General features: G+C 35.9%; 1 protein-coding gene across 5 annotated transcripts in view; it reads left to right on the forward strand.

The window, feature by feature from the left end:
- Positions 1–14,823, forward strand: part of KPNA4 (karyopherin subunit alpha 4) — a 90,269-nt gene extending 75,446 nt beyond the window's left edge. For all 5 annotated transcript variants that reach the window (XM_037841617.1, XM_037841626.1, XM_037841633.1 and 2 more), the window contains 2 exons: positions 6,657–6,751; positions 8,247–14,823. In XM_037841617.1, the coding sequence (XP_037697545.1) occupies positions 6,657–6,751; positions 8,247–8,345 (194 nt within the window). In that variant the 3' untranslated portion in view covers positions 8,346–14,823. The remainder of the gene's footprint in view (positions 1–6,656; positions 6,752–8,246) is intronic.
- Positions 14,824–15,861: the final 1,038 nt, after the last annotated feature.

The raw sequence follows: 15,861 nt of genomic DNA on the forward strand, positions 1-15,861 counted from the left end.
CTACACAAAAATTAACTCAAAATGGACCAAAGATCTCAACATAAAAGAAAGTACCATAAAACTCCTAGAAGATAATGTAGGAAAACATCTTCAAGACCTTGTATTAGGCGGCCACTTCCTAGACTTTACACCCAAAGCACAAGCAACAAAAGAGAAAATAGATAAATGGGAACTCCTCAAGCTTAAAAGTTTCTGCACCTCAAAGGAATTTCTCAAAAAGGTAAAGAGGCAGCCAACTCAATGGGAAAAAATTTTTGGAAACCATGTATCTGACAAAAGACTGATATCTTGCATATATAAAGAAATCCTACAACTCAATGACAATAGTACAGACAGCCCAATTATAAAATGGGCAAAAGATATGAAAAGACAGTTCTCTGAAGAGGAACTACAAATGGCCAAGAAACACATGAAAAAATGTTCAGCTTCACTAGCTATTAGAGAGATGCAAATTAAGACCACAATGAGATACCATCTAACACCGATTAGAATGGCTGCCATTAAACAAACAGGAAACTACAAATGCTGGAGGGGATGTGGAGAAATTGGAACTCTTATTCATTGTTGGTGGAAGTGTATAATGGTTCAGCCACTCTGGAAGTCAGTCTGGCAGTTCCTTAGAAAACTAGATATAGAGTTACCATTCGATCCAGCGATTGCACTTCTCGGTATATACCCGGAAGATCGGAAAGCAGTGACACGAACAGATATCTGCACGCCAATGTTCATAGCAGCATTATTCACAATTGCCAAGAGATGGAAACAACCCAAATGTCCTTCAACAGATGAGTGGATAAATAAAATGTGGTATATACACACGATGGAATACTACACGGCAGTAAGAAGGAACGATCTCGTAAAACATATGACAACATGGATGAACCTTGAAGACATAATGCTGAGCGAAATAAGCCAGGCACAAAAAGAGAAATATTATATGCTACCACTAATGTGAACTTTGAAAAATGTAAAACAAATGGTTTATAATGTAGAATGTAGGGGAACTAGCAATAGAGAGCAATTAAGGAAGAGGGAACAATAATCCAAGAAGAACAGATAAGCTATTTAACGTTCTGGGGATGCCCAGGAATGACTATGGTCTGTTGATTTCTGATGGATATAGTAGGAACAAGTTCACAGAAATGTTGCTATATTATGTAACTTTCTTGGGGTAAAGTAGGAACATGTTGGAAGTTAAGCAGTTATCTTAGGTTAGTTGTCTTTTTCTTACTCCCTTGTTATGGTCTCTTTGAAATGTTCTTTTATTGTATGTTTATTTTCTTTTTAACTTTTTTTTCATACAATTGATTTAAAAAAGAAGGGAAAATTAAAAAAAAAAAAAAAAAAAAAAGAAAAAGAGAAACAAGGGAAGAAAAAAAAAGATGTAATGCCCCCTTGAGGAGCCTGTGGAGAATGCAGGGGTATTGGCCTACCCCACCTCCATGGTTGCTAACATGACCACAGACATAGGGGACTGGTGGTTTGATGGGTTGAGCCCTCTACCACAGGTTTTACCCTTGGGAAGACGGTTGCTGCAAAGGAGAGGCTAGGCCTCCCCAGGGTTGTGCCTAAGAGCCTCCTCCCGAATGCCGCTTTGTTGCTCAGATGTGGCCCTGTCTCTCTAGCTAAGCCAACTTGAAAGGTGAAATCACTGCCCTCCCCCCAAAGTGGGATCAGACATCCAGGGGAGTGAATCTCCCTGGCAACGTGGAATATGACTCCTGGGGAGGAATGTAGACCTGGCATCGTGGGACGGAGAACATCTTCTTGACCAAAAGGGGGATGTGAAAGGAAATGAAATAAGCTTCAGTGGCAGAGAGATTCCAAAAGGAGCTGAGAGGTCGCTCTGGTGGGCACTCTTATGCACACTTTAGACAACCCTTTTTAGGTTCTAAAGAATTGGGGTAGCTGGTGGTGGATACCTGAAACTATCAAACTACAACCCAGAACCCATGAATCTCGAAGACAGTTGTATAAAAATGTAGTTTATGAGGGGTGACAATGGGATTGGGAAAGCCATAAGGACCACACTCCACTTTGTCTAGTTTATGGATGGATGAGTAGAAAAATAGAGAAGGAAACAAACAGACAAAGGTACCCAGTGTTCTTTTTTACTTCAATTGCTCTTTTTCACTCTAATTATTTTTCTTGTTATTTTTGTGTGTGTGCTAATGAAGGTGTCAGGGATTGATTTGGGTGATGAATGTACCACTATGTAATGGTACTGTAAACAATCGAAAGTACGATTTGTTTTGTATGACTGCGTGGTATGTGAATATATCTCAATAAAATGAAGATTTTAAAAAAAAAAAAAAAAAAAAGGACTAAAAAGTATTCTGGACAGAGATCAATCATTAAAAAGTGGGAAATATTTGGCAAATTATAAGTAGTTCCTGTGTTGCTAAATCACAAAGTATGGGATAGAAACTGCCACAAAATGAGGCTGGAGAAGTAGACAATAACCAGACCTTTGCAAGGTCTTATAAGCTTTGTAGCATAGCAGATACTTTATTCTGTAAGGCAGTAGTTTCCAAATCTGCCTGTGTATCAGAACCACCTGTACTGTAAATGACATGTGTTAGCTTTCAACTCCTAGGATTAACTTACACACAGAACATAGAAGTCTCAAATGTGGCTGTGGAACAGAATGTAAGTGTTATCAACTTTGATGAACATAAAAGTAAAGGTATTTGTGACAAATGGAGTGGAGAATAAAGGCAAAGGTAGCTACAAGAGTTGGAGAACCAGTATCTTCAACTTACTTAGTTGGGGAATCAAGAGGCTTGAATGTAATGTAATAAATAGCTTAAATTTAAAGTTACTGAGGTGATGAAGAACAAAAAATACTATGTAACTATCAAGTTAGAAGCAGGAGATGGGGAGTAGTACTAGGGAACTAACCAGAAAAATTAAAAGTGGGCAAGATGCTGGAGTGAGAAGCTTCAGGGCTCTGTCTCCCAACAGAAGCTTTGAACAACCAGCAAGCAGTGGCAGAAACATCTTTCTCAGGGCTCTAGGAAACTGTTACAGGATTGCAGTAACAGGATGAGCACTGAATCAAAAAAAGGATATTTAAAAGCAAGCGGTAGGCTCTCCTGGCACCCTTGCTGGCCCCTCCCCCATCCCTCACCCGCTTGGTACAGAGCTGACCCATGCTTCTAGTGTAGAAACTGATCCTGGTTCCAGAAGGGGCAGAGTAACCCTCGTGCACATACTGGGATAATGTATGTCTGGCCCAGTCAGTCTGGTGGTTGCCTGAGGGACTCACCATCCCAGAACTTTCCCTGCATATAGAAAGCAGGTCACTGAGCTTTCCTACAGAATACTGTGGGAGAGCAGTCAAGTCATGCTCACTTGGGCAAGGGATTGCTGACTGTAGGACATACTGTGCAGTGCTCAGAAACCTGGGGAAACTGTTTCCTAGGGAATAGGGGTCATTTAGCAACATGTAAACGGGAATTCCTAGGGCCACAGGCAGATGCCCAAGAAAAGACACATAGTCAGAAAATATCAGGGAGGCTATGGTACTTTGGCTTGGAGCTATTCTCTAAACTCCACTCCACAAGAAAGCGGAAAGTGCCCCCCCCCCCCCTTTTTTTAAACTAGCTCCTGGCATTCAAGGAAAGCTCGGTCTTCACACTAGGAACATAAGCCTCAGAGTCTAAATTCCAATGATAACACCTTAAAATATCAAAATGTCTAGGTTTCAACAATAGGTTTCAAAACATACTAAGAAACTGGACACAATGGCCCAGAGAAAGGAGAAGACGTTTTAGAAACCATTAATGAAGAGAACCAGACCTGGGACATACAAGACAAAGGCTTTTTTTTTTTTTTAACAAGGGTCCTAAAAATGCCCAGCCTGCTAAGGGAAAACATAGACAAAGAACTAAAGGTAATCAGGAAAGTGATTGATGAACATGTAGATATTATTGATAGAGAGATGGAAATAATGTAAAAGAACCAAAGAGAGCTGAAGACCATCATTAACAGAAACAAAAAACCTCCTAGACAGTTCAACAGCAGATTGGAGCTGGTAGAAGAAAGAATAAGAGAACTTGAAGATAATCGACAATTGAAACCATCCAATCTGAGGAGCTGAAAGAAGAAAAAATGAAAAAAAAAAGTGAACCAACCCTGAAGAACTGTTGGGCTACCATCAAGTATACTAGTATATGCATTTTATTATCAAACTGTTGAATGCCGAAGATAGAGAGAGAACTCTGGAAGCTTCAAGAGAGAAGCATCATGTCACATGCAAGGGAGCTTCATAAGATTGTTCAAATTTCTCATTGGAAACCACGGAGGCAAGAAGGCAGTGAGATGACATATTTAAAGTACTGAAAGTAAAACATTGCCAACCAAGAATTCCTAAGTCTGGCAAAACTGTTTTTAAGAATTGAGGAGAGGTTAAGACATTCCCAGATAAACAAAAGTTGAATCAGTTCTCAGTACTAGACCAGCCCTACGAGAGTCACTAAAGGGAGTTCTGAAGGTTGAAGGGAAGGCCAATAGACAATAGATGGAAGGTGCAAGAAGAAATACCTCCAGTGAGGGTAGTGATGTGGATAAATATAAATGCTAATACTGTTGTATTTTTGGTTTGTAACTCCACTTTTTACTTTCTACAGGATCTAAAAGGCAAATGCATAAAATGTAATCATAAATCAGTGGTTTTGAACTCATCATAAATAAACATGTAATTTGTGAGAACTACATAAAGGTGGGAGGACTGAGGAGTATAGGACATAGTTTACTAGTATGCTATTGAAGTTAAGTTGGTATCAGACTTGAAGATTTAGGATGTTAAATTTAAGCCCCATAGTAATTTCAAAGAATATAATGGAGAACATGCAAGCTCATAGAGACAGAAATTAAAATATGGGTTACTATGCATAAGGGGGCAGGAGCAACAGAGAGTTAAAGCAAAATAAGTGTGGGGTCTCTGTTTCGGGGTGCAGGAAAAGTTCTAGTGATGGATGGTGGTGAGGGTACTGCAATATTGTGAATCTGATTAATCCCACTGAATAGTATGCTTGGGAAGGGTTGGGATGGGAAATGTATATTATATATGTATCCACAATAAATAAAAAAGAAACTAAAGAGATGATAGCAATTAAGTATAATACATGTCATTATTGGGGGTCTAAGAATGGAGGAGAAGAGGACATTTCTGCTAAATAAAAAACTGGAAGGTAGAATATAAGCTTCATATCAATGTTAAATTTCTTGAACCTGATAACAACATTAAGGTGATTTCATAAAATACCTTTATATATTAAAATCAAAATATGAGTTTTTGAGCATTGCCATCGTCACTGGAGGGTAGAACCTAGGAATCGCTTATTTTTAAGTCCCACAATGGATTCTGCCATAGATTATGACAAGCCATTGGAGAATTTTACCTAGGGGATTTATATGTTTAGATGGAGGATGGATATCAGAGGAATGGGGCCATTGGAGACAAAGAGACAGGGATACCTATTTTAGTAAAGTGTATTGCAAGTTGAGCACAACAAAAACAAGACAAAGAGGAGATTACAATATTCAAGAAACAGATAGACTTTGAGATTTTTGTGATTTGATTGTGGCGTATTAAGGAAAGGGGGAATTTAGGCTTTCTCTCAGAATTCAAGCTGTTGTTGATTATCACTGAGTAAGAATACAAGAGAAAGTTAAAATGAGAAAATGCAAATAACGAACTGTATTTTGGACAGTTTGATTTTTAGGTACCTGTAAAATGTCTTGGTGGAATTATCATACAGGCGTTTGAATGTTATGTGTCTAAAGCTCAAAAAAGAAATATAGCTGTAGGTTTGCAAGTCATCAGCTTATATAGTGACTAAATTTTTTAATGGACGGATCATCAAGAAGAGAGGGTAATGGAGTAGGAAATGAGCCTAAGAGAGCTCCTTCTGTTTAGTGAATGGATATTCATGAAGGAACAATATCACTTTATTTCAAAGGCCTTAAAATTAACTGTTACTCTTACAAAGCGAAACAAGGTCCAGTTTGCATGTCAACAAGTTAAGTGTATGTATACTTTTTGTTTTGACTTATGATTGAATAAACTTACTGTTTATAAAGAGAATTCCCTTTTCCCCTGAAATATTTTGGTTCATCTTGATCATTATCTTGTGTACTTAATAAATGTCTTAAGCATATTTATTAATCATTAGTCCTTTTTATAAATTTTTGGCCATAATATGCTCACTGGAAAAATTTGACAAGTTACTAGAAAGTAGAATTGGAGGGGGGGAAATTACCTGTAGTCTTGTAGCCCAAAGCACTATTTTCGTACTTTTCTAGACTTTTTTCCTGTATGGAAGCAAACAGAGGGAGAATTTTATAATTTCCTTTTTACTTTTAACAAATAAAAGCAAATTTACACATTATTACCCCTTATAAAAAATTGTTTGTAATAAAGATAGCTGTCCCATTGCTTACTTTAACATTTACAGGAGTTAGACTCGCAGGTCGGTAATTTTTTAAGGTAAATATTCTGTCTTTATGCATAAGACCTTTTTTTTTTTTTAATTTAAGAATCACCTTTATAATAGTTTCCCAAAAATTGGATTATGTGGTTACAAGATTATTTTAACTTGTCACTGATTTTCAATTATTACCATTGTTTTATTTCATAAAATTTCTTGCAGGACTGGAGAAAATTGAACAACTTCAAAATCATGAAAATGAAGACATCTACAAATTGGCCTATGAGATCATTGATCAGTTCTTCTCTTCAGATGATGTATTTAATAATTTTGAGGTTTTCTTAGTTTTAATTTATAAAACATAAGACTGGGTGAAAAAATGTAGTAAAGTAAGATATATGTGTAGGCATTTTGGGAGAATGAAATTAAAATAGATTATGTGATCATAATGTTGCTTCAGAAACAGATACATATTCAGTATTTTAAAATCCCTTCAAGACTTTACAAAGCTCTAATAGCAGAAAGATGAGGATTTTTTTTTATTGTCTTTTCACTGGATATCTATAGTTAATATTTTTATTGTTAATAGCATAATATTTCTAAACAGAACAATAAATAACTAGTATATCTATCCTATAATAAATCTTTTATGACCAGAATTAGTTCAAACACTAATTTTTTTTTGTCACTGTTTTTGTTGGGTGACCATAAACAAATAGGAAGATAATAAACAGATAAAATGAAAATAATAAATCATCAAAAAAAAAAGATAAGGCACTGTACAATATAAGATATAGCATACTAAAATATCTTCAGAGTATCAGTAATTGAAATGAGTGTAGTATAATTTGAAGTGATAATATTAGCTTACTTTCAGTATTGCCTCTTTGGAAAAGTATACTAAAAATTAAATGAATTGTTCCTTCACATTTTCAAAAAAAGAGAGGTATGTTATTAAATAATGTGTTAGGCATGTATGGTTTGAACATTAACCTGACAAGGACAGTACTGGAAAAGTATAGACTGTTTACTTATAGATGTCCATACTAAGTCTTACTTAGAATATAAAGCCAGTTAAATAAATCAGAAATAAATTCCAGAGAAAGCATAATCTTCTAAAAGTAGCTTTGATCACATGACTTAAAGTTAGATTGCTAGAAGTCCTAATTTGCAATTAAGTGTACAAAAGCCTTTATGATTTCCAGTACCTCAACATGCAATTCTTTGTTAGTTACTCTCTTACATTATAAAAAGAATAATTAAGATGATATACTTCATTATTGGAACTACACTGTTGGTTTGTATTTCTGTGGTGTTTCGAAAAAGAACCTTTTCATATAAAGCATACACAATATTTATCCATAATTAGCAGTGCTTTTATTTTACTGTTTTAAGCTCAAACACCATATATCTCCAATTGCTATTAAAACATGAACCAAAGATTTTACTTATTTTTCAAAGGTGGTAACATTAACATTTTTAATGTCATTGCCTGATAAAAGGGAAATTTCATAATACCAGTGTGTACCCTCTCTGTGTGAAACCTGTTACCATCTCCAGTGTATTGCTGCTATTTCATTTATTTGGAAGATAGCTATCTTACATATTCTGAGATCCTTCTCCTTTTGGCATCCCTTAAATTTATAAAAAGGCTTTATGAAGTGGTTCATCTTTCTTAGAGGGATGGTAGAACAATGTTGGCACTCATGATCTCATTGATACTTTTGTTAAGAGTAATGGGGCTGTTACTATAGTGTTATTTATATATACTTTTAAACTAACCATCGCCTCCTTTTTCTTTTTTTCCCCTAGATTGATGAAGATCCTAGCCTTGTTCCAGAAGCAATACAAGGTGGAACATTTGGTTTCAATTCATCTGCCAATGTACCAACAGAAGGGTTCCAGTTTTAGAAAGATGTTGTGGAAGTTAGGTCCAATGCAGCACTGAGATATATATATATACACACATATATATAAAAAGGTTTGATCCATCAAGCTTGGCTCATGGGATCTGCTGCTGCATTAAATCGGGAACGAAAATGTGAAGATTTCATTTGGAATCACAGAAAATGCCCAAATGAGGTCAAGATGGCGAGTGGGTGCGAGTGAGAATGAGTGGCAAAATGTAACGAAAACTTCACATGAATGCTTATTTAGGTTGTTCAAAGTAAGAAGGGCTACAGGTCACACAGATCTTCAGTGCCTGAGAGTGAACATTGACTTACTCTATATCAATTGAGGGGAAAGTGCAGTACTGTCATCTTCAAGCCTTGTAAGCATAAAAGAGAATAGGATGCCCATATAAGTCAAAGGAAAATGAGCCCAGGCCTTGCTGTGAAGCAGTGTGTGAATGGACAATGTTGAATGAATGTCTGGCCCAGTGATGGAGAGCCAGGTTCACCTTTCAAATCTAGGGCTCTTCACTCATGAAGCAGACTCCTAGTCCTGGAGTGACTGTGTACGAGAGTGTGGTTGTGGTGCTGTATGTGAACGCATGCAAGCTTGATTCGCCTTCAGGGGGCTGATCACAAACCTAGTAAATCATCAAATTAAGATCATAAGTGTTAATGTACACTGGACTTGAAAACAAAGACCGGTTTAGCAGCAGACATGGTTTACTCTGCAGTCCGTGTTTTCTATCCGCCCCCATGTTCCCCACCCACCCACCCCTTTTTAATTTTAGTCTTTATTTACTTTACCTAGTATGGCTTTTTAGTTTCTCAAGTCAGAAAACTTTTCAGGAAGGTTTCCCTGTGCATTTGCACCAGATGAATGTTTGATGCTATGAAAAGCTTTCCATATCATCAAAACTAATTTGTGTAGATTTTTGCATGAAAAAAATCATAAATTTCCCTCAAAATAGACTGTGTTGCAGTACACAAGTTACCATAATAGTATAAAACAGTAAAATGTGCTTAAAAAGCCATCCTTTTCATTTTCAGAGATAACATAAAGATCTTTGCATGAGGTAAATCTACAGCATAGTTCATTTTTAGATTTTGTTGAGTCCTGTAAAGAAGAAAAAAGTTTCAGTTGTGATAGAATACCGTGCTGTGTTTAAATGTTACTTGTTTTCAATTTTTGTTTTCTATGAAAATGATATGGAAACTTCTAAAATGGAATTTGGTGCATATGTACTGCTGAATAAAGACCGATGAAGAGGTTTGAATAGATGTACAAATCAAGTAATGGTTTGAACACCTTTAATAATATGCCTAATCTGTTCAATTGTTTTAGAATCTTTTTATCTTAGATGTAGGCAGCCATGAACAATCTATTTTGAGCCACTTTAGGGAGAAAACTTTGTATTTTTAAAACTTGCATAAAAATTATGCAAGTGGTTTTTATAAATTGGAATAATACCTCAGTTTTGAGGTTATGCACACTAAATTAAATGTGACAAATTAATTTGTACAAAAAGAACTCTTTATAAGGTGGCTCATTGTAGGAAATCCTGTGCCTTCCCCTTTGAGCACAAGTGTTGCATGAACAACAGTTTGCTATAAGAAACATACCAGATTAGCCACCATTAGCATCTATATCTACTTTGTGTTTAAAAATCAACTGGTAATTCTGAAACACTGTAGAATGGATAAAAATTATTTTGTGATCATAACTCTTTGTTGAACTAGAGTATTTTTGCAGCATTCCTTGTCATCAGAAACATGGTTAAAGTTTAAAACTAGAAGCAGCAGAAAACTAGCTTGTAAAAATTATCCAAGGTAGAGTACAGGCTAGGCTGTCTTGGGGAAATAAACATTAAAACTTAAAGCAATGTTTTACATGGGGTGTGTGTGTGTGGTGTGTGGGCTTTTTATATTAATGTAAAGATAGAACATAACTCAATGGCTTATGTTATCTTCTACTCTTTCGTTAAGCTTTTGACCAACATAAATTTCCTAAGTTCTATAGCTGCAATATGACATATTAATATTCTAACCCACTGAATTTGTTCACTTGACACCATTTATGCTTTTGCTTTCTCCTTTTCAAACCCTCTTCCAGCAAAATGGACTGAAAGGGACAACTTGAGTTATATTTTAAGTATTACTGTAACTTCAACGTATGACTCCAAATGATAGACCACATACAAAGCATGGTTTTTACAGAAGGCTTAGGTTAACCAGCCAGATGATCAGAACAATATTTTGCATAATTTGTGTTTTTTAGTAAAAAAAGTCTGGTTCACAATAAGCCAATGAGCTTATAATAGGCCAAATTATTTTATAGAATAGTTATCTTTATATACATAATAATTATGGACTATAATAACATCTCTGAGTACAAGGGCTACCTACATATCTAAATATTTTATTCCTACCTGTGGACTCATAGGACATTGATTTTCTAATAGAATGTTAGGAAACACTTTTCTGTGTATGAATTCTTTTTCAGCCACTCACAGTTAAATTGATTTAAACACAACTCTAATCTTTGTTCTCCAGTGATCTGAGAAACGGATTCACTTTTAACATAGAGCATTATTTCTGTTGAGGGGAGAAAATGGAAGAATAACTCTAATAAGCCAAATCTAAATGTTGTTCTTCACTTTTCATGTCTTAAACTGATTTTTCGGAGCGCTGAGCCCTTCTCAAGTGCTATAAAATAATAATATTACAGTAGAGGTGTGTTAATACCCTAGTCTAAAATATATCTGTAAAGATATTTCTATTTTCAAGGAATTCAGTAATTTTGTGACGTGATGGAATTAGTATTTTCCCCATTGCTCTGGACCAAACCCAGAGCATTCCTATAATTGAAGCTATATGATAATCATTAAAAAGGTTTACCTCAATGACTACAATTCATAGGTTGAAGGATTTTGTTTATTTGTTTTGTTTAAAGGTATAATTGCATTATAAAATGGCTGACTTTATTGTAACAGGGTAGTTTGTGGGCCACCCTATTTGGATTCTCCATTGCATCAGTTCCCTCAAGAAAGAAATTTAGAGAAATTAAGCTAAGATTTGGCTTTAAAGACTCTTAACAGGAGGGAATTTTAGTTTTCTATTGCTGTATAACAAATTGCCGTGAACTTAGTGGCTTCAGGCAACAGTGTATATTTTTTATTTCCCAGTTTCTGTGGGTCAGGAGTCCAGGTATGGCTTAGCTAAGTCCTCTGCTCGGTCTCACAAGGCTGCAAGCAAGTGATCAGCCAGAGCTGCAGTCCATTCTGAGACTTAGGTCATCCTCTTGGCTCATGTAGCAGAATTCATTTCCTTAGATCTGTAAAATTCATGGCAGCTTGCTTCTTCAAGATCATCAGGAGTATTTGATCTCAGGGAATATCCTAAGCCTTCTCCTTAGACCTTGCCTGATTTGATCAGGCTCACCCAGAATAATCTCTCTTTTTGATTAACTCAAAGCCAAATTGATGAGGGACCTTAATTAAAACTATAGAATCCATTCACCTTTGCCATACAGTGTAACCTGTGGAGTGCCGTCCATCATGTTTGCAGATCCTGCGTACACTTAAGGAAAGGGGATTATGCAGGTTGCGTACACTAGGAAATTTGGGGAGTCATTTTCGAAGTCTGCCTAGGGAATTCAGAGTATTCAGAGTTGGAGCACTTTTGAGGTGATCACCTAATAGTGTACACGTTTATTTTTTGGATCAAAAATGCCTGTGAGAACATAAAACTCTGAACCAGCTTCCCTGGAAAGTATACATACATGCAGTTTTCCATACAGTTTTGGGGATCCCACAGTATTCCATGAATTTCAGAGTATGAATGAGTGATGTCTCCCTTCTCTCCTTTTGGTTGATAGAGTTGCCAAGAGGTGACTTGCCCAAGGTCACACAGCTGGTTAGGACCATCTAAGTCTCTGATCTCCCAAACCATGCTGTGCTACCAAATACTATTCTAAAACGAATCTAAATATATTTAAATTTGTGAACCTGTGCAAAAAATGTTTATGCAGCTTTTCGTGTTTTGAATATTGAAGAATGATTAATACTAATTGTTTATAGAAGCTTTCCTAAGAGTTTTGAAATTGATTTCTCCTTTTTGAGTTTTCAAACTTGAATCTTCTATTGTAGATACTAGGAGGGTGAATTATATAACTAGATCAACATACCTTTAATTAAAAGCAATCAATTGTTAACTCCTGAGGCTTGGTGGGTTGTTTATCTCTTAAGTGTAAAAGTTAAGTTAGAATCCAATGTTGACTATGTTGAAGACCAGGATACCTGAGTATTTTTATTCTTGTACCTTTTAACGTCTTGATTATTATTAAGTGTCAGCCAATAATTTAATATTCCTGAGGGGAATATCAGCCCAGACAACTAATCCACTATTCCCAAACACTGTACTAGCAAACCAGTGCCTAACAAAACCTGACATTTTGGACTATGAGAGGAGGAATTACCTTTCTGAAAGTTTTAATAAGCACATTAATAAATTGTATGCTTTTTTAAAAAATAGAAGTATAGTAATTTTAAAGGTGTTGCTTCATTGATGCCTTTAAATCACATCACAGTGCACATTGGTGGTCTTGTAGCAATTAGAATTAACTCCTAAGTAAATAAAGGAAGTTGGAAAAATGAAGATTTGTAAAGCCTTTATTCCTGTGTGATCAGAAGCAACTGTGGACTGTAGTCTCACATTTATTAATTAGCAGGACATCAGTCATAAAGAGAGAAGGTAGACTTATTTTTTTCCCATAAGGACTTAACCTAGCAGCTCCATTAATTTTGAATATTCATTCTAAATCCAGGCTCTTTCGGTGACAGAAATCTTGTTCAGAATGTCCATGTCAGGCCCTACAGTTTATAAAATTGTAGTCTGCTACTTGGTGTGTGAACAGCTGAGTGTGAAGCAAAATAAATATTGCTCCTACAGACTCACTCTGATCTACCTCCCACCAGAGGACTGCACATGAGCTTATGTTCTCTTTGCCCCAATTTCTGCCTTCTGCCTTCCATAAATTTTTTTATCTTGTGTAGCTCCAAATATGCTGCTGTCTCGAGGTTGCTTAGCTTTTCTATACTATCAATTCTTGGTTCAGTCCTTTTCATGAAGAAAATTCTTAACTTATTCCACCTAGACTTTTCTTTCTGTACTCGTAAGCACGTATCCTACTTTCCTGACAATATTTTACCTCTATAGCTGGTGATTCCTTGGCTATGGCTTCTACTTTGTCACTTTACCCAAGATTTCCTTCAGTCTGTTTTTACTCTTACTTTGAAATATCTGATAGCGATTTCTAATAATCTGCTTAAATCTACATGCACCCCTTTAGTCGAATTATTAACGGTCATGATTCACCCTTGATGTTTATGGTATTCTCAATCTCTAGTTACCTGCCTTACAGATAATTCCCTCACTGTCCTCTCCCTCCATTCCTCTGGTTTTTCAGCTCTGTGAGCTTTGCCCACATCCTTTGTACATAGTTACTTTTTTTTTTTTTTAACTCATTACTATCTGTGATAATATCCAAGTCTTGGACTTTCTTAGGGGAGGTTGTTTTGTTTTTTTTTACTCTTTCAAGAATAATCTCCATATTTGTGGTTCATAATTTTGGAGGGAATCAAGATAACCTTATTCTCTCTCCTACTGTATTATCATACTTCTCTCTTCCTGTTTGTTAGGGATTGTCCCCTTTCCAACTCATTAATGTAAAACTTATCTATTACCTATTTTTAGTGTTTTCTACCTCCAGCCATTTCCCTTTGTCCTTGGCAATGTGCTGCCTCTATAAACAGGGTTATATTCTGCCTCAAATGTAGTGGGTAAAGTACAAAGTTTAAGAGTGGTTTTCAAGGTGTACCACCTATGTAACTAGCACTTCTGCCATGTCTATACTATTATGTCTAGTAGACTAGCTTAGTGGCCATTCTAGTTGTGCTTTAAGAACTTGGCATACAACTGGTGCAAAGAAATTGGGTTTTTACCTCTTTTTTTTTTTTTTTTAACCAGTTTAAGATGATTTAGGAAAGCTGTTAAGCTACCTAAATAGTAACTTAGTTCCTGTCCAAGAAACTTAGTGATCAGAGGTGCTACCCCCATATCCCTCATTTTGCAGTTCTCCCCTGCTGCAGAGAGTAAGAAAAGATAAAGGCAGCAGATAGGGAAGTGTCTTGGTTCCATCCTGGTTTTCACAACTCCATTCTGTTAGTCTCCTTCAAGAAGTAAGGAATATATCCAGGACTGTATACAACCCTTGCCATCCCCATTAAACCTTAAGTTACTGTATGTGTTTTACATTTATGGTAATTTTTCGTTCTGTAGTGTCTGTCTGGTCATTGCTCTATCATACCTGCGTTTCTTCGTCTTTTCACTAGATTGTAAGCTCCTTAAGGGCAAGGCCAGCATATAAGCAAAGCTCTGTAAACCCCATGAAGGTGCCATAAGTTCTATGGGCACTCAATAAAAGCTTATGATAATGATGCAACTCTCAGATTAACTGATTGTAGTGACTACCTTTAAGTCTTCCTTTGATTTGTAATTTTTTAATTTGCCTCATTGCATCTGAGGTTTAGAGTGCTTTCCATAGGAACAAAAGCTACCTCATCCCTTGCCAGATTAATGCTGTTTTCCTTATTTTCCTCACTCTTGAAATTTTACTTGGTATCAGGTTTAGATATGTGGCACCTATAAGATATAAAATATAAATCCTATGTGTGCTTCAAATGCCAATTTTACATATATATCCAAGGCTAACCTGGTATCTAATATTATTGAAGCAATTTTTTTAACATCTCATTTATTAAAAACTCCATCATAATGTTTTTACAAAGTATCCAAACCATAAAGGTAAGTGATTTCTGTTTCGGTTAGTGTAGTGTAGTGTGAAATTGTTAGAATACTTTGGTTACTGATACCACAGTTTTCATTGATTAATCACATAATCACATTAGCTTTCTTCTGCCTGAATAGCAGTTATACAGACCTTTAGTTGTCAGAAATAAGAGCAAGAATAAGGAACTCCCTCAGTTTCGTCTAGTCCCAATAACTTAAACAGTTACTATATGTGTTCTCCCATTCTTTTACTGTTGTTGCTGCAGAGGCTTTAGGTACAAATTCATACGGTGGCTTCTTTGATAGATGATCTGGCTTCAAATCATGGCTGTGCCACTTAACTCCTTTGGGACCTTGTAAAGCAACTTAATTTCTGTGTGCTTCAGTTTTGTTTTGTTTTTAATCTGAAAAATGGGAAATAGTAGTACCTCCTTCAGAGGGTTATTATATGGCTTAAGTGAGTTAATTCATGTAAAGTACTTAGAATAATCCTAGATAGATAATAAGTGCTCATTTATAGCAGCTATGGGGAATTCCCTTTAAAATTTACTGCAAATAAAGGCAGAAGCTTGTTTTCATTTTTAGATTTGGCAAATATTTGAGAACCCACATTGGGCTAGACATTAATTAAACTAGGAGCTAGGGACACAAAACCAAATATGATGCAGCATTTACTCTTAATTTTC

Source organism: Choloepus didactylus, chromosome 1 (assembly GCF_015220235.1).
Source record: "Choloepus didactylus isolate mChoDid1 chromosome 1, mChoDid1.pri, whole genome shotgun sequence".
NCBI classification, from domain to species: domain Eukaryota; kingdom Metazoa; phylum Chordata; class Mammalia; order Pilosa; family Megalonychidae; genus Choloepus; species Choloepus didactylus.